General features: G+C 43.4%; 3 protein-coding genes across 3 annotated transcripts in view; 2 read left to right on the top strand and 1 right to left on the bottom strand.

Moving 5' to 3' along the window:
* Positions 1-1965: 1965 nt before the first annotated feature.
* PROZ (protein Z, vitamin K dependent plasma glycoprotein) lies at positions 1966-10523 on the top strand. The gene is made up of 8 exons (XM_035317778.1): positions 1966-2523; positions 4769-4932; positions 5418-5442; positions 6520-6633; positions 7771-7902; positions 8877-8962; positions 9042-9165; positions 9694-10523. The coding sequence occupies exons 1-8, from the start codon at positions 2457-2459 to the stop codon at positions 10203-10205; spliced, it is 1224 nt and encodes a 407-aa protein (XP_035173669.1). The 5' UTR covers positions 1966-2456; the 3' UTR covers positions 10206-10523.
* A 723-nt stretch (positions 10524-11246) lies between these two features.
* PCID2 (PCI domain containing 2) lies at positions 11247-22305 on the bottom strand. Its single transcript, XM_035317791.1, has 14 exons — positions 22167-22305; positions 21200-21289; positions 20543-20616; positions 19825-19890; positions 19217-19258; positions 18694-18748; positions 16973-17076; positions 16143-16218; positions 15881-16022; positions 15368-15468; positions 13316-13389; positions 13021-13146; positions 12685-12808; positions 11247-11709 (listed from the first exon to the last, which is right to left on the bottom strand). The coding sequence occupies exons 1-14, from the start codon at positions 22200-22202 to the stop codon at positions 11620-11622; spliced, it is 1200 nt and encodes a 399-aa protein (XP_035173682.1). The 5' UTR covers positions 22203-22305; the 3' UTR covers positions 11247-11619.
* Positions 22306-22885: 580 nt separating this feature from the next.
* Positions 22886-25497, top strand: part of CUL4A (cullin 4A) — a 35426-nt gene continuing 32814 nt past the window's right edge. Inside the window, exons 1-2 of the mRNA XM_035317718.1 lie at positions 22886-23116; positions 23386-23501. Of these exons, the coding sequence (XP_035173609.1) occupies positions 22951-23116; positions 23386-23501 (282 nt within the window). The 5' untranslated portion in view covers positions 22886-22950. The remainder of the gene's footprint in view (positions 23117-23385; positions 23502-25497) is intronic.

Genomic DNA, 25497 nt, shown 5'->3' with positions numbered 1-25497 from the left:
AGCTTTCCCTTGCTGAAATCTGCTGTTTCTGTTCCTACAGTCTCTATGCAAAGCTCTGTTTGGGCCTATAGCTCTGCAGCATACTTCTGCATGAGAAGTAACGACATGGAGGACAAGGAGGTGCCTTGCCATAGCCATGGAGGATTTACCACAGGGGGTGATGGGGCCATGAGCTTCAGCAGCCCCTTGACTGCTGCCCTGCCTGCATTTCCCAAAAGCATGCAACAGTGACACTCAGCTGATGGCTAGCCAAGGGGCTGTAACACAACGGGAGCATGTCCCCATCACCACCTGGGCAGCTCCTCTGCAAACCTGCTTCCCTTGGCTGGCCAGGCTGCTGGGGGAGCACCTCTGAGGAGACTGTGTGCTGAGGCAGGACCACATAACCCAGGCACCACACCTGCAGAACTGCAGAGTTCATATCTGGCACCACGTGCAGGCTGCAGAGTCACCTTTCCACGGGGGGCAATCCTCAGCCATGTCTGCAGGAAACAGGGGCGGCGGACACACTGATGAAACACATCTCCATGTGCTCACCGGGATATTTAAAGGAATGGAAAAAGAAATGCCAGTAACTCTTTATAAAGAAACATGTGACGAAAGGACTGCCTTTCTAAATCCCTCTCTTTATGCAATTTTCCGTAATACGAAAGTCTGAAAGTAAGGCCTGTTGCAATAATGTCAGTATGGAAAAAAAAACAAAGTTGGTGCCGTAACAGGATTGAGTACACCGTGGCCCAAACAGCTGCTCAGTCAAGGCTTGTTTGATTTAAAAGGAAAACATGAGCTTGAAAACTAAGGTCCAGGGAGAATACAGCTTCTGAATCCGTGTTGGTGTTGCTAACCTGGTTTGAATAAATACCTCCTGCCTACAAGAACACATTCATTGACATAGGCTTGTAACATGTAAGCAGTTTGTTTAAAAAAATAAATAAATGTGTGCGGATGCACATTTCTGTGCTGGGTTCTGCAAAGTCCTGTGCTGACATCAAGTGGTGACAGATTTTTCATGTCAGTGTGCTGAGGGGAGCCAGCCTTGCCGTGCTGCTTGTGCACAGGGCGGTATTTGTGCTCACGGGAGGACAGGGGCATATCAGAGATATGCTGTGGCAACAGGCAACGGTGCCCTGCTCTTCCCGGACAGAAATCCCAGCTGGGACAGGTACAGTGGAGCCTGGTGGCCTCAGGAAGTGGAGAGCACAGAGTACAATGTGTGAATCACAGAATGACAGAATTGTAGGGATTGGAAGGGACCTCAAGAGATCATCGGTTCTAACACCCCTGCCAAAGCAGGTTCCCTAGAGCAGGTTGCCCAGGTAGGCGTCCAGACAGGCCTTGAATATCTCCAGAGAAGGAGACTCCACAACCTCCCTGGGCAGCCTGTGCCAGTGCTCCGTCACCCTCACCGTGAAGAATTTCTTTCGCACGTTGGTGCGGAACTTCCTCTGATCCATTTTGTGGCCACTGACCCTTGTCCTGTCCCCACAGACCTGAAGAAAGCTTGGCTCACAGTCCACCAAATCGGGTGGCAGGGTGTGATAATTAGTTCTGCAGAAATAGCAGGAAGGGCAAAATAAATGTATGACATTATGAACTGGCCATAAAAAAATAATTAAAAAAATAATTAAAAAAAAAGTCAAGCTCTGACTGTATGGATAGTTTCTTGTCCTTACCTGGAGCTCCCTTCACTGGGACCCGAAAAACTCCCCACAGCGCCATTGCCACTGCAGGTCACAGCCCTTGCACGATAACATATCCATCCATCCTCTTGACCTCTGTCAGGGCTGCCTGGGGTCTGCTCCGTGGTGATACCTCCTTTCACAGGCCCTGCGTTACCACCAGAAGCCTGAAGCTGGCAGGAAAAAAAAAAAAAAAAAAAAAAAAAAAAAAGCCATATCCTTTAAGATAGATTTCCCACAGGGGAAATTGCAGGCTTGTTTAATTCATTGCAATGTCAAAGGCTGATGGGATTTGACTGGTGAAGCTAAGCTCCAAGGACAGGCAGCTTTCTATGCCCTGCCTTGGTAAAAGTTTTGTGGGGACAGTGCGTGCAGCAGCCACACTGCAAAACTGATCCCTGCAGTCAGCACCCAGATCGTGACCGTGCTTTGGTACGGCATGAAGAAATGCTCGTATTGTTCATTTCTCCCCATTTGGTGTTGGGGAAGGGAAGGCTGGGGGATGAGAGGAATACCCCCAAACTTGTAGATTTCCAAACCTTCTCTGCCTTCAGCCACTGCATGAAGAGAAGGGGTACTGTTGCACCACCAAATTTTTTTTTTTTTTTTTTTTTTTTTGCGGTTTTCACATGTTGACTTTGAGGCCAGGCTTTGCCCTCAGAGGTTTTGTTTTCTCTCGAGCAGCTGGACTTTAAACTTTAACATCCCCTGTTTAGCAATTTCCCCAAAGAGCTGCAGGAATGCAGGCAGGGTTACCATTAGCTGCAGAGGGTAACAATGGCAGGTTGCTTTTGGACAATGTTGTTTCTTCTCTCTGTCCTTTTCATTCCCACAGAGGAGACAGGTATGGCCTTTGTTTTGTTGCCCCTTTAATTCTGATTTGTGCTCCTGTTCTTGTAAACACACCAGTAATTTTGTGCCTTGTATCATGTTTACTTTGCAGCGCAGGCTGACAGCACTAAACACTCTGTTTCCTTACACTTTCCTCTGTGTGTGTTTTTCTGTTTTTGTTTTCATATACTTAAGTAAAAACTACGGTAGGTTACTGAAGCAATGTAATTTTGTAATGCCATCATTCACATCATGGTGATATTTAGTCTTATGATGACTGGTGTCCCAGATATTAAAGAAAAAACTGTTCTATATACCTAGTTGCTGCTGAAATGAAAATAAAAGTCTTATGAAAGAGGCTGAGAAGCACACTTGGTATAGCTTGCAGAAATATATGGTTTTTGTATTCCTCCTCCATGGTTTGTCACAAATAAGGAGGATCTGAGAAAGAAAGAAAGAAAAGAAAGAAAGAAAAGAAAGAAAGAGAGAAAGAAAGAAAGAAAGAAAGGGAGAAAGAAAGAAAGAGAAAGAAAGAAAGAAAGGAAGGAAGGAAGGAAGGAAGGAAGGAAGGAAGGAAGGAAGGAAGGAAGGAAGGAAGGAAGGAAGGAAGGAAGGAAGGAAGGAAGGAAGGAAGGAAAGGGAAAGAAGGAAAGGGAAAGAAGGAAAGAAAGAAAGAAAGAAAGAGACTGCTTGTGAAGGGTAGAATGATGCCCCTGGCAGCAGCAGAGAAGAAATATGGTGGGGTGCTAGAGAACTTTTCAAAATGCAAAACACAAACGTGATGCTTTGTCTTAGCACCACATGCAAGCCTCCTGCTCATCTGCTATCCTTCAAAAGCGTAACTAAGAAATTACCCACAGCTTCAGAATCCTTTTGTTAGTGCTGTCATTTTTTCCAGTTCCAGTATAACTGCTTGTTTCAACCTTCGGGCCCCCAAAGACTGTCCAAAATATTAAGCAATCAAACAAACCAACCCAGTCCCTTCCCCACAGAGTTTACTTTCTGAGTACAGGGAGCTGACAAACACATGCTGGCATGTGCAGCCGTGTCCCAGTTAACGTCAAAGGCAACAGCACTGCACCAGCCTTCCCCCTTGACAGGTGGTTTTTGTTGTGGGCATCATTGCAAGGAGGAGTTTTAAGGTCTGATCTCTGTCATGTCTTTGGATTTTCACAGAATCACACAGAATCACAGAATTGTAAGGGTTGGAAGGGACCTCAGGAGATCATCGGTCCAACCCCCTGCCAAAAGAGCTTCCCTAGAGCAGGCTGCCCAGGTAGGCATCCAGACGGGCCTTGAATATCTCCAGAGAAGGAGACTCCACAACCTCCCTGGGCAGCCTGCACCGATTGGGACTTTATGGTACTATATGCAGTGATAGGTTTTTGTTTGTGGCTTTTCTTACTTTTGTCCTTTTTTAACATTCAAAATATTTAAATAAACACAATCTATAACATTAGACAAGAGGAAGAGCAGGATAATATACTCCTAAAGTATCAGGATACATTAAAACATTTACGGTCTATTGAGGCCATCACCATTTCAGGCTCACCACAGAAATTAGGCTTGACATTTCCTGCACTATTGTGTCCTCTTAACACAAATACAAAAAGATTATGGTGTCTTCCAGGTAAAGGATGGCAAATGATAGCTTTTTTTGAACATTGCTGTGGGGTAACATACTTATGGCCACCCTGAGCCATATCATGCTTGGCAGCAAAAATCCCCGTGAAGTCAGACTGAAGGGCATCAGTTAGGATCCTTCATCACAAATAAATACAAATCATTTCCACTCCTGCTGAAAGTCCCATAGACTCTTACAAAACAGCCTCTGCCTTTATAATAATATTTACCTCTTCCGTAGCCATGGCACAACCAAGCTGTCTGTGCGTCCAGTGCAGGAAAAAATATGCAGCAGGAAAGGCTTCTGCAGAGAGCAGCAAAAACTCTTTATATTTACAAGGAATTATGCAGAAAAGTTCAGCAATGAGTCAGACCTGAATCCTTTCTGTTTGGTTGGTTTTGTTTTTGTTTTTTACTGCCTGGGAGCACTGACAAAGGACCAGGACCCTCTTGTGCTCAGGGCTGTAAGAGGGGTGGGAAATGAAAGACAACAGTATCATGATTTCTCTTCATGACAAAATATGGCTGTTTAATAAGATTGTTTTTTTTTTAAAAAAAAAAAAAAAAAAAAAGTGAAAGCGTGAAGGAAACTAGCCTAAGTACTTACGTTATTGTCATGCAATGTTATGTTTCAGTGTTTATATCAGCTGATGATGCAAATGAAGTTATCAAGAGACACAGGCGTGCCAGCTCCCTCCTTCTGGAGGAGGTCCTCCAAGGCAGCTTGGAAAGAGAGTGCCTTGAAGAGAGGTGCACACAAGAGGAAGCAAGAGAAGTATTTGAAAATGATGAGATGCTCGTAAGTATTTTAATTTCCTTTTACTTACCTGAAGCAACGCCTTGTGCTGTCACCTCTATCTCCAGCAGCACCGTTTGGGGAAAAAGCAGCAGGGTAAGGGAAAGGAAGAGCCCTGGCCACCAGTAGGGGACAAGCAGAACAGGTTGGCATCACCTTCACAGGTGGCTCCACAACAGGGAGACAATAGCTGGCCAGCTTTTCAAAGAAGCCTTGTTACTGCAGGGCTCAGCTGTTTCTCTCTTGCCCATGTAGTATTTCTTTTCCTTTATAACTTCTTAAGAAGCAATAAGATGTGCAGGATGCAAACCCTCCCTCACACCTCATGTCACTCAAATCTTGCTGGCAGGGCAAAAATTGTAATTGTGTGACTGTGTGAATGTTAAAGTGCAGTGTGCATTCTCTCATGTAAAGTCTCTATTTTGCCAAAATATTTATGGAAGATGATATTATCTGAGAATTGAAATCTGATTTCCCCTTTTTTTCAGAAAATGTTTTGGGATAACTACTACGGTAAGCAGGCCTCTTGATTTCTCTCCTTCATAGTGGTGGCATGTTGTGAACATTATACTTCCGTCTGATGTTGTTTCTAAGAGTTTTTAGCAGTTTTTAGCAGTTTATTCTACAAGAAACATACAGTCGCTATGTGTCATCACTAGTAAAGCAAGAGGAGAAGGTCTGATGTGAAAGGATTAAAAAAGTATTAAACAGGAAAAAGCAGTTAAGACTGCAGAGTACGTGCAAGTTGAAAGTGAGTAGGTGCTATCCTAAGAAAGAGGCTGTTCCTTTTCCTGTTTGTGGGGCTGTAAGCTGGGAGCAGAACATTTTGCTTCTTACAGATTCACCCATCCATGAGCACCATTTCCATAGCATGATGGCCTTGCTGGCCACCTGGGCATGGGCTGGGATGGCAGCTGTAGCCCAGGACAGTGCTAACAAAGCTACCAGGGCATGCAAGGCAAAAAGGGTGTATTTTCCTCTGTAAGCTGAGCATTTTGGTGTTTAAGAGACACATGGGAAAGTCTGTTTTGCTGATAACAGTTCACCAGCATAGTAGCTCTACCAGCACAACCTCCCAAATACAAACCTACTGTTTGAACCTGAGTGAGACAAATAGGTGCTAAAAGCCACTGGGCTGTCTGCAGGCTCTGGAGGCTGTTCCTTGGCAGCTGCTGAGGAGCAAAATAAACCTGCAAAGCTGATGTGGGGTGATGCTGACATGGGGCAATGCAGCCGGGCACCTCCTGGGCACAAGGCCTGTGGCACGGGTGGTAGGTGACTAGGCCTCATCCCCTCCATGACTGCTGCACGCCACATCCGAAGAGTTCTTTTTATCTTTTTTACTTTTTGATTTGCTTTTATTCACTTATAATCTTAGTTTTAGATAGAGGATAGGGAAGTGGTAAAAACGGCACTAGTATTAATTTTCTACAGAAGCCCTTCAACACCAAGTGCAGGGAACGTTTCTGTGGATCCAGGATCTGAATGTTATGAGGACTCGTACTAAACATCTTAGCTCCGTGTCTCATTGCCTCTGTGAGGGTGGGATGGCTTCCACCTAATTCCAGCCTTTAAGCTGTCCTTCCCCAGGTGGCCAGAGATGTTCTTCTAACCCGTGCCAGAATGACGGCGTGTGTGAGGACAGCATTCGTGGCTACACCTGCACCTGCACCGAGGGCTATGAGGGGGAAGACTGCGCCTTTGGTGAGGCACCACTAGCGTGGGGTTAATGCACACAGTTTGTGCAATGTGGTGGTGGTTCCCTGATACTACCCCAACTGAGATATTTGACCTAAATTTCCTTGTGTATGCTAAACTACGGTTCATAATCCTACCCCACTGCATGTCTAATTGCTATCATATATGCTTAGGGACATGGTTTAGTGGGTGACATTGGTAGTAGGGGGGTGGTTGGACCAGGTGATCTTGGAGGTCTTTGCCAAACCAAATGATTCTATGATTCTATTCTATATTATCTGGCCCTTAAAATACACCACGATGGATCCTGCACATTCATATCCAAAGGTTTTGCTTCCTAGCCCCAAGGTTAGTATTTGTGCCTGTCTGAAGGGCCCCCAGGGCACAGCAGGGCCCTTTTCTGCAGCAGGGTGTGAGTGGAGAGGGGCAGAGTATCCCCCTGGGGAGCCTGACCTGCTCCTCATGAGCCACCGAGAGCCACATCACATGCAAATTTTGTTGCCACTTCTCCACCTGTGAGATAGAGCCAAGATCAAATGCTCTTCCTGTTGCTTTGTACTGAAGCTCTCTTTGCTCAGCCATGGAAAGCTGGCCATGTTTCACAGATGATTAATACTCCCTTTTTTATTATTTTTCCCTTATATGTGGCAGCTGTTAGGTATAATTTTCTTAGCACGAGAAACAGAAGCTATGCATTTCTTTTTGCTGGAAAGCAAAAAGCTTTGGCCCTGTTCTTGATCATACAATACCTGCCTTCTTGAAAAGTTCAGAAGGTTCCCCTGGTGCTGATCCTTAGGGCTTTGCTTAACTGAGCAGAGAAAACCTATGGCACCCTTTTGTGGGTTCACACAGAAAGCCTAGTTTGACCCTTGGGTACTGATATTCCCTAAAACTCAGCATTGTAGACAGCCTGGTGCAGGGAGCTATAACCCTGTGGAAGCTGCAAAGAAAGCTCTCCCTGCCCAATTTCTGCCTGATGAGGGTAAAAACATTGTGTTGGGAGATCCTACAGGAAAAGAGAGGTCCTACCCACCCCAGCACAAAGTGAGTAAATGAAAAACGCTTAGCAAAGAGGACTCAGGCTATGCAAAAAAACTCCAGCTGAACCGTTCCCAATGCTTTTTCCCTGCTTGATCTCTCCAGCTAAAAATGAATGTCAGCACCAAGGAAAAGAAGGATGTCACCATTTCTGCTATCCAGGAACCAATTCGTACCGTTGCTCCTGTGCTGATGGCTATGAGCTAGGGAAAGACAAAAAGCAATGCATCGCATTAGGTAGGTGTGAGCATGGAAGTAGGGCCCATGCACAGTGCTCGGGTGCGCAGGCAGTGAATCTGATACCCAGATGCAATCAGCCTGCTGGGGGACTCCAGAAATAAGAATGTTAACCTTCCAAACTGGACATACAATGAAGGAGGAACCTAGGGACCGACAACAAAGATGACTGAGCAGTGATAAAAGAAGGAACATTTGAACTGAACGTTTACAGATGGGGCTGCAGAGAGCACTGGCATCATTCTACTTACCACTCATTGGTCCAGGTTTTCCTCTCCTACTCCCAGTAAAGATCAACAGAAGACCTGCCTGTTTGGGAATGAGGTTCAATTGATTCAGATTAGGCACCCAACAGCCTGATAAATAAAAGGAAGCACTTGCTGCCTTGTTAGTTAATTTGAAGTGGTAGCCCTCTTCATTTTTTCAATCTTATAACTTATAAACTAGGTCAACTAAAAACACGGTAGTATACTTAGGTCCTGTCTGTACTAGTAGGTATGGCAACCAAACAGGACCGGAGCTGTACAGCCACACTTCTAGTGAAGATTTGATGCCCACACTAAATGCACATTTCAGGTGGGTTTTACATGAAACCAACTCTAGTTCGGTACTGAGGACTAGGCACCCACATACCCAGCAACTGTGAGGTGTTTGGTGCAATTCAAACACAGGATACAAAGATGAGGAAACAACCTGTGCTGATGGTTAGCTGGAGAGGAAGCCTCAGTTCGGAAGTTGCAAAGTAAAAGCTGGTCACCACGAGCCTAACACAATGACCCAAATTGTTTAGTGTTATCACACTATAGAAGTCAAGTTAATTATTCTAATTTTCACCAGCTGAGAAATTGTCCTTTTCTTTGGTATAAAAACCAAACCCTACAACCAAGATGGACCACTTAAAATACTTGCAGGTAGAGTAGTTGTCTCAAAATGTTACAGCATGAGGTTTTTATTTTTTTTAATTCATTTGCTAGATCAATGTGCATGTGGCAGACTTCGAGACAGTGATAATCTGATAAGCGAAACCCTGAAGGAACATGACAAGCACTTTCCTTGGCAGGTATTTCTAGCAATTCATGAAATCTATGGCTTATTTTCACATGGACAGCACTAATTATCATCTTTTTGCATTTTCTTAGGTCCTGCTGCTGAACTCAGAAGGGAAAGGCTTCTGTGGAGGAGTGCTGCTAAAAAGTAATTTTGTCCTGACCACAGCAGAGTGTGCCCTTCTGCACAGCCATTTTGAAATCAGGGTTGGTGCTGGTGGGTGATGAAACCTTTTATTTTGTTGTAGCACATTTCAGCACTGTTAAGCTACTTTTAAAAACAGCTTACTAAAATTTCTGCTGCACTAAAAATATTGTTATAGTATATAAATCTGCTGGCATCTCATTTAAGCATCTTAGTTCAGTATTGAGTTAGAACTACAGCTGTCCTATGCCTCTCTAGAAGCCAAGCAGAAAGGCAACTCACGAGGGCTGGCTTAGCATCTAGGGATAAGCTAAATTAGGTTTATCTGGAAATCACTACCCTTCATCCCCCCAAAAAGAAATGTTTCATGCCAAAATTTACTGCTGTTGTTGGGTATTCATCCTTCCCCTCTGAAATTACGCATGCTTCTCTGCAACTTTGAAAAGCTGTCATTCTTAATTTACCTTCACCATGTTTCAAGAATGTTTGTTTCTCTGCTGCACGTATTTCTCAGCACAACTAGGCAGATGTTACCGATTTACGTGCTGTTTTCAAGTCTGTGTTATTCTTAGGAGCAGTGAACATGTCATTGCTTCACAGGGCACAACAGAACGTGTGGAACCGAGAGGATAATGCAAGTTCACGAGAAACACATACACATCCGGTATGATGAAGACACCGGCGAGAACAACATTGCTTTACTACAGCTCCATGAGCCCATTGAGTGCAACAACCAGCAGCTTCCTGTATGCATCCCTGAAAGAGACTTTGCAGAGCACATCTTGATTCCCAAATTGGCTGGTACCGTCAGCGGCTGGAAGAGAGAAGGCGATGAAGTTCAAGGTGACGAGCTGCAGGTTTCCTACCTTCCTACAGAGGACTGCGAACAAATACTCAACGTAAGCCTCACAAACAGGCAGTTTTGTGGACACATCCAGGAGGTCATAGACAAAAGACTGACTGGAGGAAGCTTTATAGCCACTGAGTATAAGGGCACTTGGTTTCTGACTGGCATCCTGGGACCCTGGCCACTAGAAGATGCTGACAGAAAAACATTTCTGTTTACCAACACTGCGAGATACATGATATGGCTTAAACACAAAATGAAGTAAGACAAACACAACCAACCCTCCAGCACCAAACCCCTACCAGTCACTGCAAGGAAACCTTTGGAGGCAGCCAGTAGACACATTTGACTCTATCACCATTTGCAGCACTGGAAGTTGCAATGATGCCTATTTAACTCCGATTCACACGGAAACATCCATTTGTCTTTCCTTCCTCTGTTGACACACAACACTGTGAAAGCCGTGACACAGTAAACGTAGGTGTTTTACTAATAAATTGACTGAACTCTACGTTTCCTAGAACTGTTCGTTCTAAAACTCAAAAAGCATTGATGCCTTTCTGGGCTTTTAAATGTTACTAGATGGAAATGAGTCTTTTTGATTATTATTCCCTTGAAATCTGGATCAGTAAATCCATATTCTTATTTCTGCACCTATACAAGTAAAACTTATGAAGACCAAGAACACTCCAAGCCTTTAAATGCTGATATAGGACTCGACTCTCTTATAACACCGAAAAGTTCTTCTCCCTCATCCATGGCAGTTGTGTTTTTCATTAGAAATCATGTCCACTTCAGTAACTGGGTAAAATAAAAACTAAATTCCCAAAGAGGGGGAAAAGTGTTTTATTTTCTTTGCTAAGAAAAAAAAAAAATCCCATCAAAACACACGGAGGTATGTTGCACTCTTCCTCCTTCCCACCCCCAAAAAATAATAACAATTAAAAAAAAACAGAACACACATACACAAGGAACACTTAAAACAATGGACCCAGTGGCAGTCTTCTCCCCAGAAATAGAATAAAACAGAGTATGGGTAAATTACTTAGAGATGCTTTTGTCCATTGTAACAAAATTTAATCAAAACATTAAAGGAATTAAAAACAAAAACAACTACAAAAAAAAAAAAAAAAACACACAAATTTCTCTGAACTTGTAAATATCACAAACTGCAAAGCTTTTGGCGTCAAGCACAACTTCTCTAGTTTTTAGAGAAGGCTTGAAGAGCATATTTGAGACCAGCAAGATTATCAAAGAGCTTTAGAATGTGGAAACCATAAAAGAAAACATTATTTCCACCCTGAAACTGGATTACTGTATCTACCAAAGGATGATACTTTTATTTTCCGAAAGATAAACGCAGAAATAGTAACACAGTACTTCGTAAAAGCTTTTAAGTACTTTGGAAGGAGTTTGGAATGCTTTGCTTTTATTTCTTCGTAAGATACTTCGAATGATCTAGAAAGCCTGCAGAAACTATCACTGAAAAATATTTCATTCCAATGCACTTTGTTACACTGGCAGCCTTGGTCATTCTGGGAAAGGAGCCACAAACAGTTCCTGGTATTCCAGTCCTGGACACGACCCAGGTCATTTACAATGTTCCCTGGCTGATTAGGAGCAGCTCCACTGGGCGAGCTGTGTATCCGAAAAGTACTTGCACGGCTAAGATGCAACACTCAACACACCGTTGACAGCGGAGGAAATGGGTTCTGCTTACTGACAACAAGCTTTTGATGCTGGTGAGATATATAGCCTTTAATATGACCCTGGCAGGAGAAAGAAATACACTGTTAGTACTGGAAGCTGCTAACACAACGCCTATACCTCACCTGTCATCAGACTAAGTCAAACAAAGCTACGTGCATGTACTCAATCACCACTGCATTACTGTACTTAGTGTTCGGAAGGATCCGATTTATTTAAGTGGGTCACCTCACACAGCAAGCAGAAAGCTGGAACCATAACCATGTTTGCATACCAACACTGCCGCTGGACTGCCTGTTGCCAGGGCCCCCTCCTGGTTTGCTTACATTTCCCTGAAGAGCTCTGGAGAAGCGTTTCTAAATTTATGCTTGCTCACTTTAAAATTAGGATTTTAATCAATCGCTATTCCAAATTTAAAAACAAAATTCCGTAATTCTTCCTTTTCAGACACGTAGGGTTGTAGCACTGAAATAAATTTTCCAGTCACCTAATCCCACCTTCTATTACTCTGAAAGAACACCAAAAAATCTGTTTCAGAAGCAGTTTGTTTTCTTGCTGACACCGTAATGCTGCTCCGAAACTTCTAACAGATCAGAAATCTATAGATTGTAAGCCTGTATCTATTTATGAGTTGTTAAGACAAATGTGAAACAAAGAAATGTGGTTTTAATTTTTCTGATGTTAGAATGTCAAAGTTCTCCTACTGCAAATGCAGAAGAACAAATCCCTTTCTGGTCCCAGTTAAAGTTTTTCCATTTTGAAATGGAAATATTTATGCTTTATAGAGAAGTCAGTACTGGATTTGTAATGCAGAGTTCAACTGCAATTTTAAGTGATTCCTGCAAAAGAGGCAGAAACTAGAGGAATTCCCCAGGGCAAATGAAAACATTTGCCATTTGGGCACAAATAAATCAACTTGTATACACAAGAAGAGCTAGGATTACTGATATATTTTTGTAACACATTTTTACTCTCTGCCTAACAATTTTTGCTGTCTGGAATCTGGAAGGACAAAACAATACGTGTGCAGCACCTACCATGTAAATAAGGTTAGCTAAAATGCACTGGACTTCATCAATGTCAACATCATCTACTTGCATGAACTTCAGAGCAAACAGAAAGGCATCCAGCGATAGTTGGTGTGTTTTGAGTAGTAAATATCTGAAAGAAAAAAACAGAACATCTGTGATTGGAAAACAATCACTTAAAGATTCCGGTTCTTAGTAAAATGGTCTTTCTACTATAGATTCACTTTAACAGCAATTCTGCCCTCCTACAGAGAGCTAAGGAACATACACATCTCTACCTCAGTCTGAGGTAAAGCCGTATTATCTCTGCTTTTGCAAAACAAGTAATTTTTTTGTTATGCTTACACTTTCTTAAAGAGATTTCTGTATGTGATGATTTTCAGCTTCTCAAGGATAAGAAAGATTCCACATCGAATGAAGAAGGTCTCATGCTTTGTCAGCGCATCGTTCAGTAGGAGAAGATTGCCTTCACTGGAAGGATGGAAGAAAGGAACACATGAAAAGATCTCGCCCTATCAAGAAAAGAATCTGCATGACTTAGTAAGAATATCCTTCCCCTGCTTTCCTTAGTCATCCCACATAAATACCTTTTATTTAACACTTTTTGAACTAACAATATACAATAAAGTAACCACCGTACCTCACAGCCTTTGTTACTTCAGCAAACTGCATAAGGTCGTACTTTTTTAAGAGCTGAATGGTTGGCATATGGCCCTGAAAAATAAACGTTTTCCAGGATAAAGCCAAGTGCATTTTCAACAAACTATAAAAATATTCATTAGAGAAACAGACAACCATTTACTACTATTTTTTCCCCTGCAGAACAAGAGATAAACGGAAGTATTTGTATGACAACCCCCCTGCGCTGCCAAACTTCTTCCATCTCAACTCACAGTAACTCTTTATCACGGTTTAGGGAGTCTCTTAATATTTCTAAGTGTTGCAGAACAGTTACCAAACTTGTAAAATCAAGATCCTGTGACAGAGGCTTAGGCAGATCCAATTTTTTTCATTACAGTTGTATGATCTAATCTTCAAACAAAGTAACTGTGGGAATCCCAAGCATTACTAATAATACAAGCAGTGCTTCAGCGCTGTGAAGCGCCACCTCAGTCTGCACCAGCTTTTTTCTTCACCACGCCCCCATATGGGCATTCAAATGTCAGAGAAAGAGAGAGAGAAAAGACAGTTCAAAGAAACAAAGTTCTCATTGTTACATCAAGTAAGACTGAACCAGGTGGGCTATTAAAAAGAAACTTGTTCCCTCCCCCCTCCCCTTTCACAGTGGAGATCAGATTGCACGCTGACTTGGTCAGCCTTTAAATTTAGTTACCATCCTGCTCTGTTGTTGGTAACTCCTTTCCTGGTTGGAGGATTAACTGACAGCAGAACCCTGCTGCATGTTTACTGAGAGCTGCTAGGAATAAAAATAAGATTAAAAAAACACCACCGCCCAAGCTATTTTAGTAGAGTTTTAAGGTTAGTGTTAATGTTTGGAATGTGGTTTTAAAAAGCAACTGTAAAAACAATGACCCTTATCCAGATTCTTTAGTGCCTCTTCTATGCTAGTGCTGCTACAGGAAAGCTACAGTTATCTCAGGCCCTAAAGGACCCACCAGCTTAGGGAAGGCTGTTGGCTTTATCAACCTTACCATTGACTGATCTGAAAATAACCACTAAGACAGACAACAAACAAGAGCAGAAGCCAATTCTGATAGCCACTATGCGTCTCCCTTACACGTGGTCAATTTCATCCATCAAAAGACAGCTGCAAAGTAAATGAATTGACACTGCAAGGGATGGAAAAGGGAGCACAAAGGGGAAAAAGGGAGAATGGTCATGAGCAGGCTGGGACAAGGGTGGAAGATCGGAACCCTCTGAAGTGGATAACAAAAAAAAAAACAAACACCACCACCAACAAAAAACAATGTTCTCCATGAGGAACTCTGTTAATAAGACCAGGAATAAAATCTCATTGTAAAATCTCGTTCTTGTCCCCTCAGTCACCCCAAACAAATTGTTTGCATAACCCCACCAACTCAGGGGATGCACAAGTACCAGTGCAGCACATGGGGAAGGACATGAACGAGAAGCAGAGAGGCACTTAATTCTTTTAACAAAAAGATTAAGTGATCAGGTAACCAGTCCTCACTGATTTCTCCAAAACCCAAATGCTCTGTAGTTCTTGACATGCCTCAAATGGGTAAACACACAAGGTACAATTAGAGAAACCAAACAGCAATCCTTTCCTGTGGCAAACACACAACAGTCCTCAACCATCTATTTGCACATCTTCCTTCCTTTTACCAGGTGAAAGGAATACAGATTTGGAGCAGTGAATCCAAACATTCCCTGGTCCGTCTGTGCACGGTTATCACCACACAGGCACTCTGCTAAGTGACACAAATTACTTTAAGTTAACTTTGAACTCTCTTGTTTTTATTACAGAAGTAACCTCAGGTTCCACCTTTCAGACAGGTGGGAGGAAGGTGGGGAAAGCAGTCTTCTCCTTTCCTGCTTTGCTATAAATAACTATTCTACATTTTCTGTCCTCAGCACTGTAACAAAGATTGCATATACTGGTGTTTATGAGGGAAAAAAATAAACACAAACAAACCAGAAGAACCATACTGTAATTCAGTTTGGTTTTTTGCCTCACAAGAAGTGATTTGGAAGACTAACATTTACTCACCAACAACATCTTTACTGGCAGCAGGTAGATCAAAATCATTCTTTTGTTTTTCTGGCTTGAGCGGTGACAGTGCTCAAAGGCAAAGGACAGGTACTCCTCAGCTGCAGGCACAAATAAAAGCAGTGCTGGTTACAAGAGTCAACAACAAAAATTGATTAAATCTGTAACCCAAATTCTGTGCTCAATGCCCATTTCTAGCCTGAGGCTATATTTGAAATTATGTTAAAAAAAAAAAAAACAAAAACACACAAAAGACAAGGTATTACAAGAAAAATAATTCTTTCAGAAAGGAAAATAAAATTTGTCAGTATCCAGATGTCAGCTGTAACAGCTGCAAGCAATATTGGAATTTTCAGCTCAATTCACTAATATTATTAGCACCAGCACGACTTTTCTGTCATCAATGCAAACATAACTGCACCTTCTACCTACATTTTGAGCCACACACACATCATAAGCCAGAGTTCACACCAACCTGCAACAGCTTAGATCTGTCTTACTGCCGCACAGTACCTTGCTTAAAGTCACTGTCAAACATGGCTTTGCGTCCGACATAGTATCTGTATGTAACTCGCTGTGCCATACTGTATTCATCCTTCAGATTTGAGCTGTCAATTGCTCTAATTAAAGGTTTACATAGATGGAGCTTGTTGATCTGTTAAAAAAAAGGACTGTGTTTTAGTCAGAAAGGGTAGATATGCAACATCACGTAAAAAAGGGTGAATTTGACTTGGACACAAACTACAAAAGACAGCTTACAAGACTTGAACCTTACCTTAAAATAAATTTTGAACAGCTGATTCACAAGAAACAACATGCCCCACTTTTTGGAATCTTCAATGCCTGCTCGACTGTCGTAAGAATAGAAAAAAAACAAGCTGCTAGTACTGAACATTGTAAGAAAACAATGACTTTGTTTTTATGGTTAATTCTATCTCTAGATATTTTTTGGATTTTTTTCAGGATAAAAATGAGTGTCTGAACATAAAAGCCAAGGCCAAATTCCTTCTCTTAAACCATACCACTGCTGTCAAAACAGAATGTGCTCCAATCGTAAATTTTGAACAACTCTGCTGCACTTCTTCTCAACGAGATGTCATGTAGAATATTATTCAGCTGATTCATCTGCAGCAGAATCCCCCCTCCAGTCTGCAGATAACACATACACTGGGATAGCAGTTGCTTTTAATATTCAAAGTTAAAGATGGGTTAGGGGGTTAAAAAATAAAAAAAAAAAGCATTTTCTCCACCTGGAAAGTGCTAAATTGGTAGGACTGGAAACCAAAGTCACCTTTTCCCAGTCTAATCGCATTGAAGCGAACTTCAAGAGAGCACAAAAGGGTTAATCACCTTCCCTGAGAGACAAGGACATAGCCAGTCCCTCCCAATAACATCTGCTAGGAAGCTTAAACCTGAGGGAGGCCTCTCCAGCTGTAGTTAATATTCAAGAGAGAACAGACTAGAAATGAGAGGAAACAAGCCTCAGAAGCGTTCATTCTTATCCAAATATGTAAGTAACTTAGTAAGTAGAGAAAGCTTACGTAAAAGTTCATTAAGCTCTTAACAATTTAGCAGCCCAAGTTCCGTGGAGCATCTTTCACTTACGTGTCACTGGCACAGACTCGGAAACAGCTCATCAGCAGTTCTGCTGCTTTTTCCAACATGTCACCAACTTTGCTCTTCCCTTTCTTCATTAGCTGTTGATCTGCCTAATGTTACACAGCAAGAAACAACGCGTAACTCTGCATCCTGCTTCACTGCTCTGTAAACAGGTTGGTTCCTTAATATAGCATTTTGTAAGGCATTATAACAATAGATGCTGTATCTTACTAACCCCTAAATCTTGATAGTAGTCAAGCTGGCAGAACAGAAGTACCCCCAAAAAACACAACCCACACTTAGAGAGGTTCCTAAACACCCTGTACCAAAGTTAACACAGAGCACGCCAGTCAGAACTTTGAAAATAGCACTGCCCACTTCTACCTTCAGCACCGAGAAGCTTAATGCAGCTCTCAGAAGGATCATCTTACAGCTGAACTGGAGCATTAACTCCAACTCAAGTTTTAAAGTCCAAGAATCAAGCAAAAAGAAATATATTTTAATTGAGAGAAAAAAAAATAAAAAATATTTCCCCAGTTATGGAATCTGAGTTCTAACAATTATAATCAAGCTTCCCTTTACAATGAGAAGAACTAGATTTTATTTCTAACCTATATTCAACATTTTCTAGTATTAATACACACTGCTATGACCTGAGATTTTCAAGAGAAAGGAACACACATGCTACAGAGTCGTGAGAAAAGCTGGCAACACTGTTCATGTAAAGCAGGAAAGAACCATACACTAATGAATATGGAATTAAAGCAACAAAGAAGACTGGGAAAAAACAGTGAGTGGATTGTTGCTATGTGCTTTCTGGAAAGTTTTACTTTAACATTTGCATTCTCATTAGCTAAAATATAAGGACAAGAAATGCAAATACATCCTCTGCTGCAGCAGTCTTCTTTGTGCCCACATGTTTTGAATATACTAAGGCTAAAAGATAACATTCAAAACTGACCCCACTTTCTCTCTCTCTCACACGCAGGCAACGCAGTCTTCTCTGTGCAAATATGCAAAATGTGCTGCTCTGGGGGTTCCTGGGCACAAGAGAAGCGCTGAGTGGACAACCACTAACAATGCTGGATATTGACAAACTCTAATCTAGCTTGGACCAACTTCAACCTGTCAGATCAAGTGACTAGGAGCAACGTCACGACCCCACCACTTACCTTGGGCCAAGCACTTCTCATTACATCCCTGTGCAAGCTACTTCAATTTACTAAGAAAAATAATGGTTTTTGTTGTCATCAATAGTTGTATGGACTCAGCAGGAGCTCCAATGAGCATCAAAAGCAACACACGCAGATGGAAGAGGGAATGAGGGAAGTTTCCCTCACAAGATGTGGTAAGTGCTTAGATTAGCTCTGTTGCCTTGTGCATCTCCACCCTTAGAAAGGCACAAATACCAAGGATAGCACACAGAAACCATGAGTTATACCACCGTGCTATTCTATAAAGACAGTGCTTAATCACTTTATATGCTCTAAGCTGGGAGTTGCGTGCAGGTGCCCAGAACCGCTCCAGTTGAAGCTGCAAACGAGTCAGGCAGACTCAGCAACCTAGTTTTATAATAGGATGGGATAAATTTAGTGTATTAACAAAATCTTAAACAGCAAATTAAATGCTCATGAGCAAAACTGGGCTATGTAATCAAGTAAAAGTATTTCCACCGTAGAAACTCTTAACAGATAAAAATAATGAGGTTGTTAATCTGTTCTACTTACATTATTAGCAAAAATTCGAAGATCAAGGGCTACAGCATACATAATAGGTAAGGCCCTGGAAAAGTAAGGCACAGAGTGCTTCGTAAATGCAAGTCATGCAGTAAAAGACATTAGAAACAGTTTGTTTGTTTGTTTGCTACATGGTCATAAAACTAGAAGAATAAACACAAATATTTAAGTAAACAAGAATATATTTTTTTTAAAAAGTCTTCATGAACTCAGCATTTCAGAGTCCTACACCAATAGAAGAATTGATTTCAGAACACAGTGAAATATAAGGCTTCAAGAAGCTTTAATAAAAATCTCTTTGAACAAATTTGCTTGATATTCTAAATACGTAAGCTTAGATGTTTAGTTTTCGCACTTTTGGACCTAAAAACCCAGGCAGCAAAGACAATTCGGGTGCATCTCAGTATTGCTGGAGGTAAATAAAAACTGTAGGCATAATTTGAGTTTGATTCCTATATTATACTAGTGAAAGATGAGAGTCTAGTTTTGAAGCAAGTCTCTATGATACACTTACCAGTTTTCTTCTTTATGTGCCTGAAATGCTCGCAGGAAAGACGTATTGCATTTAGGAAAATTTAAAACACTATGAAATGAAGCACAGATTTTAAAAAACAGAGGAGTTGTCACACTATATACTGCGGGCTATATGAAAGGGCAGAAGCAAACAAAGCAGCAAAGGAGATAAGAAATCAGAGTGCAAAGACACAGTAGGGAAGAATGTGAGCACAGCCACATGCTCTTGGTGCTGCAGTAGCAATGAAAAACACCGGTCACTTAGAGATAAGACAGCAGCTTTCTTTATCAGTATCTTCCCTCTAGCCAGGTACTAATTGGAACATATGTTAATATTTTGAGGTTCTCCTATTCTCTGTGAGAAAATAACTTTCTATTTTACAGGCAAGAGGCACATTCCTTCATAGTCCCATAGAAAAGAGAAAGTCCCATAGAAAAGAGAAGAGCCTACCTGGATTTCCTTGCTTAAGAATCTAAATACTTGAAGTGTATTTGGAAGCAGACTACATTCTAAAAGGGATAAAGATAACTTACTCTACAAGAAAGCATAGTTAAACTGGAAAAAAAAAAAAAAAAAAAAAAAACAGACAAGGTTTATGAAAAGGATATTGAACTATAACTGTTTGGCACTTGTATGCTTCTATAAAGTCATGGTTTCCAACAGCGTAAGTACATCTGTCAAAGAAAAGGAGCATTAGCACATCCAAAAATATATTTACAGTTTTATTATAATTAAAGGAGATACAGTAATAGGATTAGAAATGTTCCTGAGAAAATGGCTAAGTATTTCAAAACAGCACTGAGTTTGATAACTGCAGAAAACCGATCCAAGAACAGGGATTTGTTTCTGCAGTGCGTACAGAACCAACTGTAACGTGCTAATTCTTACCGAAACTGTCACCAAGACTAGCATAGTTAAATATTTCCAAGACTTTTGAAAGTGAACTAAAGATGACACAGAATTGCTTTTTATTAAAAACCTCACAAAATTACTTAGGCCTTCAACCTGACTTAGAGTACTTTTATGACGCAAATTACCTTTTTAAAATGTTTCCCTTACTTATTTCACTCTAAATTTTTGTGTAGCTAGTAAAAGCAGAGCAAAGGAAACGAGAAGCACCAATGCCAGTGACCACATACAGATGACTGTCAGGTACATAAAAAAAATACTTTATGTGGAAAAGAATGGGAAGGCCTTTACTTCCTGCAGTCCTAAATACCAAGTCTTCAGATGTAATCCCTTAAAAAATAACTAAGTAAACTTTATGCTACCCCATCCCTGCCGGATGCCTCACAACCGACTTGCCTGTTCCTGACCCATCTTTACCTTAAGTGGGCTGCAAACATTTCATCATATGGTGGTTCCAACACTTGTTGACACTTCTCCTCTGGAGATGGAAGCTAAGGACAGAATAATAAATCAACGAATCACGAAGGGAACACCCGTATGATGTTCTATTTCTGGTGCAATGGATATTTCATCGTGGCGGTCTTATGCATACATGTCTTTGCGATCTATCAGAACCTTAATTACATTAATAATCGCATCCAGTGTAATGAATTGCTACAGCATGCATTCTGTCTACACAACCAGATTAGAGCCAGTCGTATATAGAAGCACCTGCAACGCACGTAGCACAAGCACCAGACCCTCACTACCCACTGTTTTGTTCTTTATATTCACTTCCATGGTGCCATATTACTGACTTTACTAACATTGTTCCTAGCCGTAGCAGACCTTCAACACTCTTATCCAGAAAACATTTCAAACATAAAGCCCCAGAGGATAAAAACAGGAATGTAACATATCCTTGTAAAAAGAAAGGAGAACTAAACTGCAAGGGAATCCTGCTCTGGGCTATGAAACAGATTTCTGAGGTTTATCCCCAGTGGGCAGGAAGGCATACACAGAGCTAAGAAAACTGAAAGCTGAACAAAAGAGATATCAAAAACAGATTCCTCCAGTGTAACAGGTTCTTCTTACCTGAAGCCTTGGGTTTGCGACATGAGGGTGTTTAAATGATACCAATTCTGCGCAAAATTGTCCATCTCTGCTGTCGATGGCTTCTTGTACCTACCCAAGGAAAGCATATCACACACTGAAAACCAGCTGCAGCCATACAACACACTTACATGTGACTACATAAGCCACCTGCTTGTAAACAGTGTTCATCCACCTCAATACATTTTTGAGCACAGATTTTAAAGATTTAAAACTGAATAAATTGATGTTGGACTTTCAATCCAGCTGTTTTTCGAAAAGGGATCAGGCGAGAGAACAGTGTGAATGCCATTCTGTGTTTCCCTCATTTGTAATATATAAGCAAACCAGGGAACCTCAACACAACTTACATGGATTTGGTATCATAAAGGAATAGCTGTGAACCACGTTTACAGAAGCTTTTAAAAATCCCAGGTGGACTTATGGGCATCAAATGTGTATGTGAAGGCGTGAGCAATCTCTGAGGACTACTGCTTGGGATACTGCTGAGAGAATTTTTATATAAAGAACCAGGACTTGCAGATAGAACTTTAAAGTAAACAACCAGGACCTGTACATAGAGTTCCTACGGACTTAGTATTTAACATGAAAAACTAGCAAAACTCAAAGTTAACTTTCCTTTCCTCAAAAAAAATAAACAAAAATCTCTGAAAGAGCTTAAGTAGCCGGTTTTATAACTCCCCTCTTTTACTGCTTTCGTAGCTATTTTGTTCTACGCTATATTCCATTTGGCATGGGGCTTCCATACGTGAAAAAGATCTCTTTTCCCATCAAGATTTAAAGAAAGAGCAAATAAAGCACCGGGAAGGAAGCTCCCAAGAAGCACCACCCAGAAGACCACCACCACCACCACCGAAGCCGTTTCCAGCCTGACGGATATCACCGTGAGCTCCGCGAAGAGCCAATTTCTGACGAGAGCTACCGTTAGAGGAGGCGCCACCGGACCCACCTGCTGCAGATACTGGTTGATGGTGATGTGCGCCATGCCGCCGCAGCCCGGGAGGAGCCCTCCTCACCGCCCGCCCGCCGTCATGGCGCCGGCCGTCGCAGCGCTTCCGGCAACCGCCACGTCACTTCCGGCGCGGCTCCCGGCGCGGGCCTGCCGCCCACCGGCGCGAGAGCCCCCACGTGACGCCGCGCGTCACTCCGGCCCTGGGGGCGTGGCCTCGCGCCGGCAGCCAAGGGGGAAGCGCGGTGGGCGGGGCCGGGCGCGCGCCGGCCAGAGACCACGTGCGGCGGGGCGTGCGGCGCGTCAGTAGGCGGGGCGGAGGGGCGCGGGGTGGGTGGTTGCGCCGCTCGGGGGCCGAGTGCGGCTGTGAGCGGTCTCTAGCGGCTTCGATAGCGGCCGCGCCCGTCCCGTTGAACACACAGCTCTTGAAAGCACCGCTACTAAAGCCCATCCGCTCCCCGGCCGCCCCTTCACCCCCCCCCCCCCAAGGGGGCTGCCATGGCGGGGAGCGCCCGGGAGCCATTTTATGCGTGGGGCTGCTGCTGCCCGCAGCGCCCAGCGGCTGGGGCGGCGAGACGGCGGCCGGGGCGCCGCGGGGGGGAGGCGGGCGCTTGCCGGTGACCGCTGGAGCCGTGGGGGCGGGCGGAGGAGGAGGAGGAGGAGGAGGAGGAGGAGGAGGAGGAGGAGGAGGAGGAGGAGGAGGAGGAGGGAGCGGAGGCGGGGACCAAGCGGCCCAGCCCAGCCCAGCGCCTTGCCCCGGCCGGACACGGCGCCCGGGGCGGAGATGGCGGACGAGCCGCAGAAGAAGCCGCACTTGTCGGCCCTGGTGGGGCACACCAACGGGCTCACCAAGCCCGCCTCGCTCGCCGCCACCGCCGCCAGCAGCCGGGGGGGAGGCGGCGCCGCCGCCGCCGCCCCGTCCAAGAAACTGGTCATCAAGAACTTCAGAGGTGGGTGCAGGTGCCGGGGCCCGGCCCTCTCCCCTCCCTTGTTTACAGCGTGGGGAGGCTCCCCCCGCCGCCTTATCGCGATGTGCCGGGGGGACACCCGCGTATCGCGGTGCCGCCGCCTCGCCTGGCACCGGGCGCCCCCCCCCCACCCCCCACGGTGCCGGAGCCGGGCGGTAGCGGGGGGGGGGGGGGGGGGGGGCGAAATGGCTCCGCAGGGCCCTGCCCCCCCGCCGCCCGCTGGCAGCGCCCCGCGCTGTGTCTCTCGGCAGAAAGGCCCAGGCTGCCCGATAACTACACGCAGGACACCTGGCAGAAACTCCACGACGCCGTGGGAGCGATCCAGAGCAGCGTTTCCATCAAGTACAACCTCGAGGAGCTCTACCAGGTAACGCCTTTGGGGTTTCGCTGGCTCCTGGAAGGGAAATTTCGCTGCTCTGAGGGCTGCGGGTGTAACCTGGTGGCGCTTGGTTTGTTCCAAGCTGACTGCACCTTCCTAGCTGCGCTCCCCATGCTGTGTTTCCACTCAGTTTTTCAGTTTGGGAGCTCCTCGGAGAGCTACCGGGATCTGGGCCCATGAAAAAGCAATTTGTGTCGGGAGGCTTGGAAAGCTGGGGCTGGGCAGGGCTGGGCGATCAGCCTCTGATACCGTGACCCCTCCAGATGCTGAAAGTGGGGTGTTAGGTTCACCAGGTTTTGCAGGTGCATATTCTATAATACCTTATTTTCTATATGCTTTGGTGTCTTGTGGATAGTAAATGTTAAAGTATTTGTTCTAACAAGAATCAGACTTCAGCATCAATACTCTTCGGGGAATGAAAGAAAGGATCTCGGTGGAGCAGACACCAGACTCTCAGTTTACTTCAGTCAGAGCGCTGTTGTGTTTTCATGGCAATCAAGGCTTTCATTTTTTTAGTGAAAATAGTGAAAAAGTATTGCTGGAACGTCTGGATTACTAGAGAGGGGCTATGGATGAATTAAAAAAGTAGTCACAAGCCTGTTCTTCCTTTCTACTTTCTCCATTAATTATGGCTTAGTTCTTTATTATTTTAAACGTATGTGCATTAAGATACTTAGCTGGAGTAGTAATTTTTTCAACGATCGTGCCATTATGAAAATTACCGATGCGGTAAGTTCTGCTACATAGCTTAAGTTAATTACGAGTTTTCTGTGGGTGCAGGTGTTTGGTCTGCAGCTGGGGATCTCACTGCCAGATCAGGACTTAAGGCGTTAATGTTCTCACCCCAAATTTTCCAAATCTTCAGAAGAAATAGATTTGATGTTGTCTGCGAAGTAGAGACTCTGAGGGAGGACAAAGCCAGCAGTCCACATTGGGTCTGTGGTCAAAAAATCAGGCTGAATTTTGAGAGACGGTTAGTTTTCTCTCTGTGATTAGTTAAGGTATATAATGTATGGTTCTAAAATGGCTCATTATGTAAATGCATATTGACTTAATAGGATTTAATGCCCTTAAACAGGTAACTGGACTGATACATTCATCTATTAATGTTTACAGGCTTGCAGAGTTTGAATTACGTGATATGTTTCATGGTTTTAAAACGAGCATTTGAAAAATCATGCTCTTTCATGCCCAGCTTAAAATAAAAAAAAAAGAGGGGGGGGGGGAAGAAAACCACAGATGCTTTGAATGTTACCTAACTTGTTTTCAGAGGCTCGGAAATGAGATTATAGTAATATGGGTATGAAATCGCCAGGGTACAGGCTTGAGTTTTGGCAGAAGAGAACGAGAGAGATTTCAGATAAGCTGTGGAGGGAGAGCTGTACTTTTTGCTTTTTTTGTTTGGGAAAACTGCACGTTATAAGGTCAGCCCAATAATCTGCAAGGCACTGGTGCAAATCAGCAAGTTTTCCATACAGTGGGTGGTGGCTGTGAGTGTGCCCATGCATACGTACTCCTTCTCCTGCCAAAGGAATAAAAGATGAAGTTCAGCATCTATTGGAAACCTGATCTGTACTTACAGATAGTTTTAACTGCCTGTTGGTGAGCATGGAGCCATCCACTGGGGAAAAATTCTGCATTTGTGCCAGCTGTTTTTGCTGTCGGGGCTGCTTTTTGTGCATCTTTGGCATCCTGAGAGCAGGTGAGAGCCTGCTGGGGCTCGGTGAGGTAGGCAGGCTGCTCTTGAACTTTTTGATTTGTTTAATTTGACACTGTGGCTGAGGAAAAAGTGAAGAACAGTGACAAGGCCCAGTGGGAAATCCAAAGGATACTCCTTCCCAAGCATTAGTGGCCAGCAGGGGTTAAAGCAGGAAGGTGCTTGGCAGAGCCAGTGAGCAATGGGAGGGCGGCAGCCAATTTTTTTGCTACTAAAATAGAAATGATGTCTGGGATTGGTGGTGGATTGCACAGATTTTGATAGAAG

This window comes from Oxyura jamaicensis, chromosome 1, assembly GCF_011077185.1.
Source record: "Oxyura jamaicensis isolate SHBP4307 breed ruddy duck chromosome 1, BPBGC_Ojam_1.0, whole genome shotgun sequence".
Taxonomy (NCBI): domain Eukaryota; kingdom Metazoa; phylum Chordata; class Aves; order Anseriformes; family Anatidae; genus Oxyura; species Oxyura jamaicensis.
The sequence above is the reverse complement of the archived record's forward strand: the minus strand, read 5'-3'. Positions and strand labels throughout refer to the sequence as shown.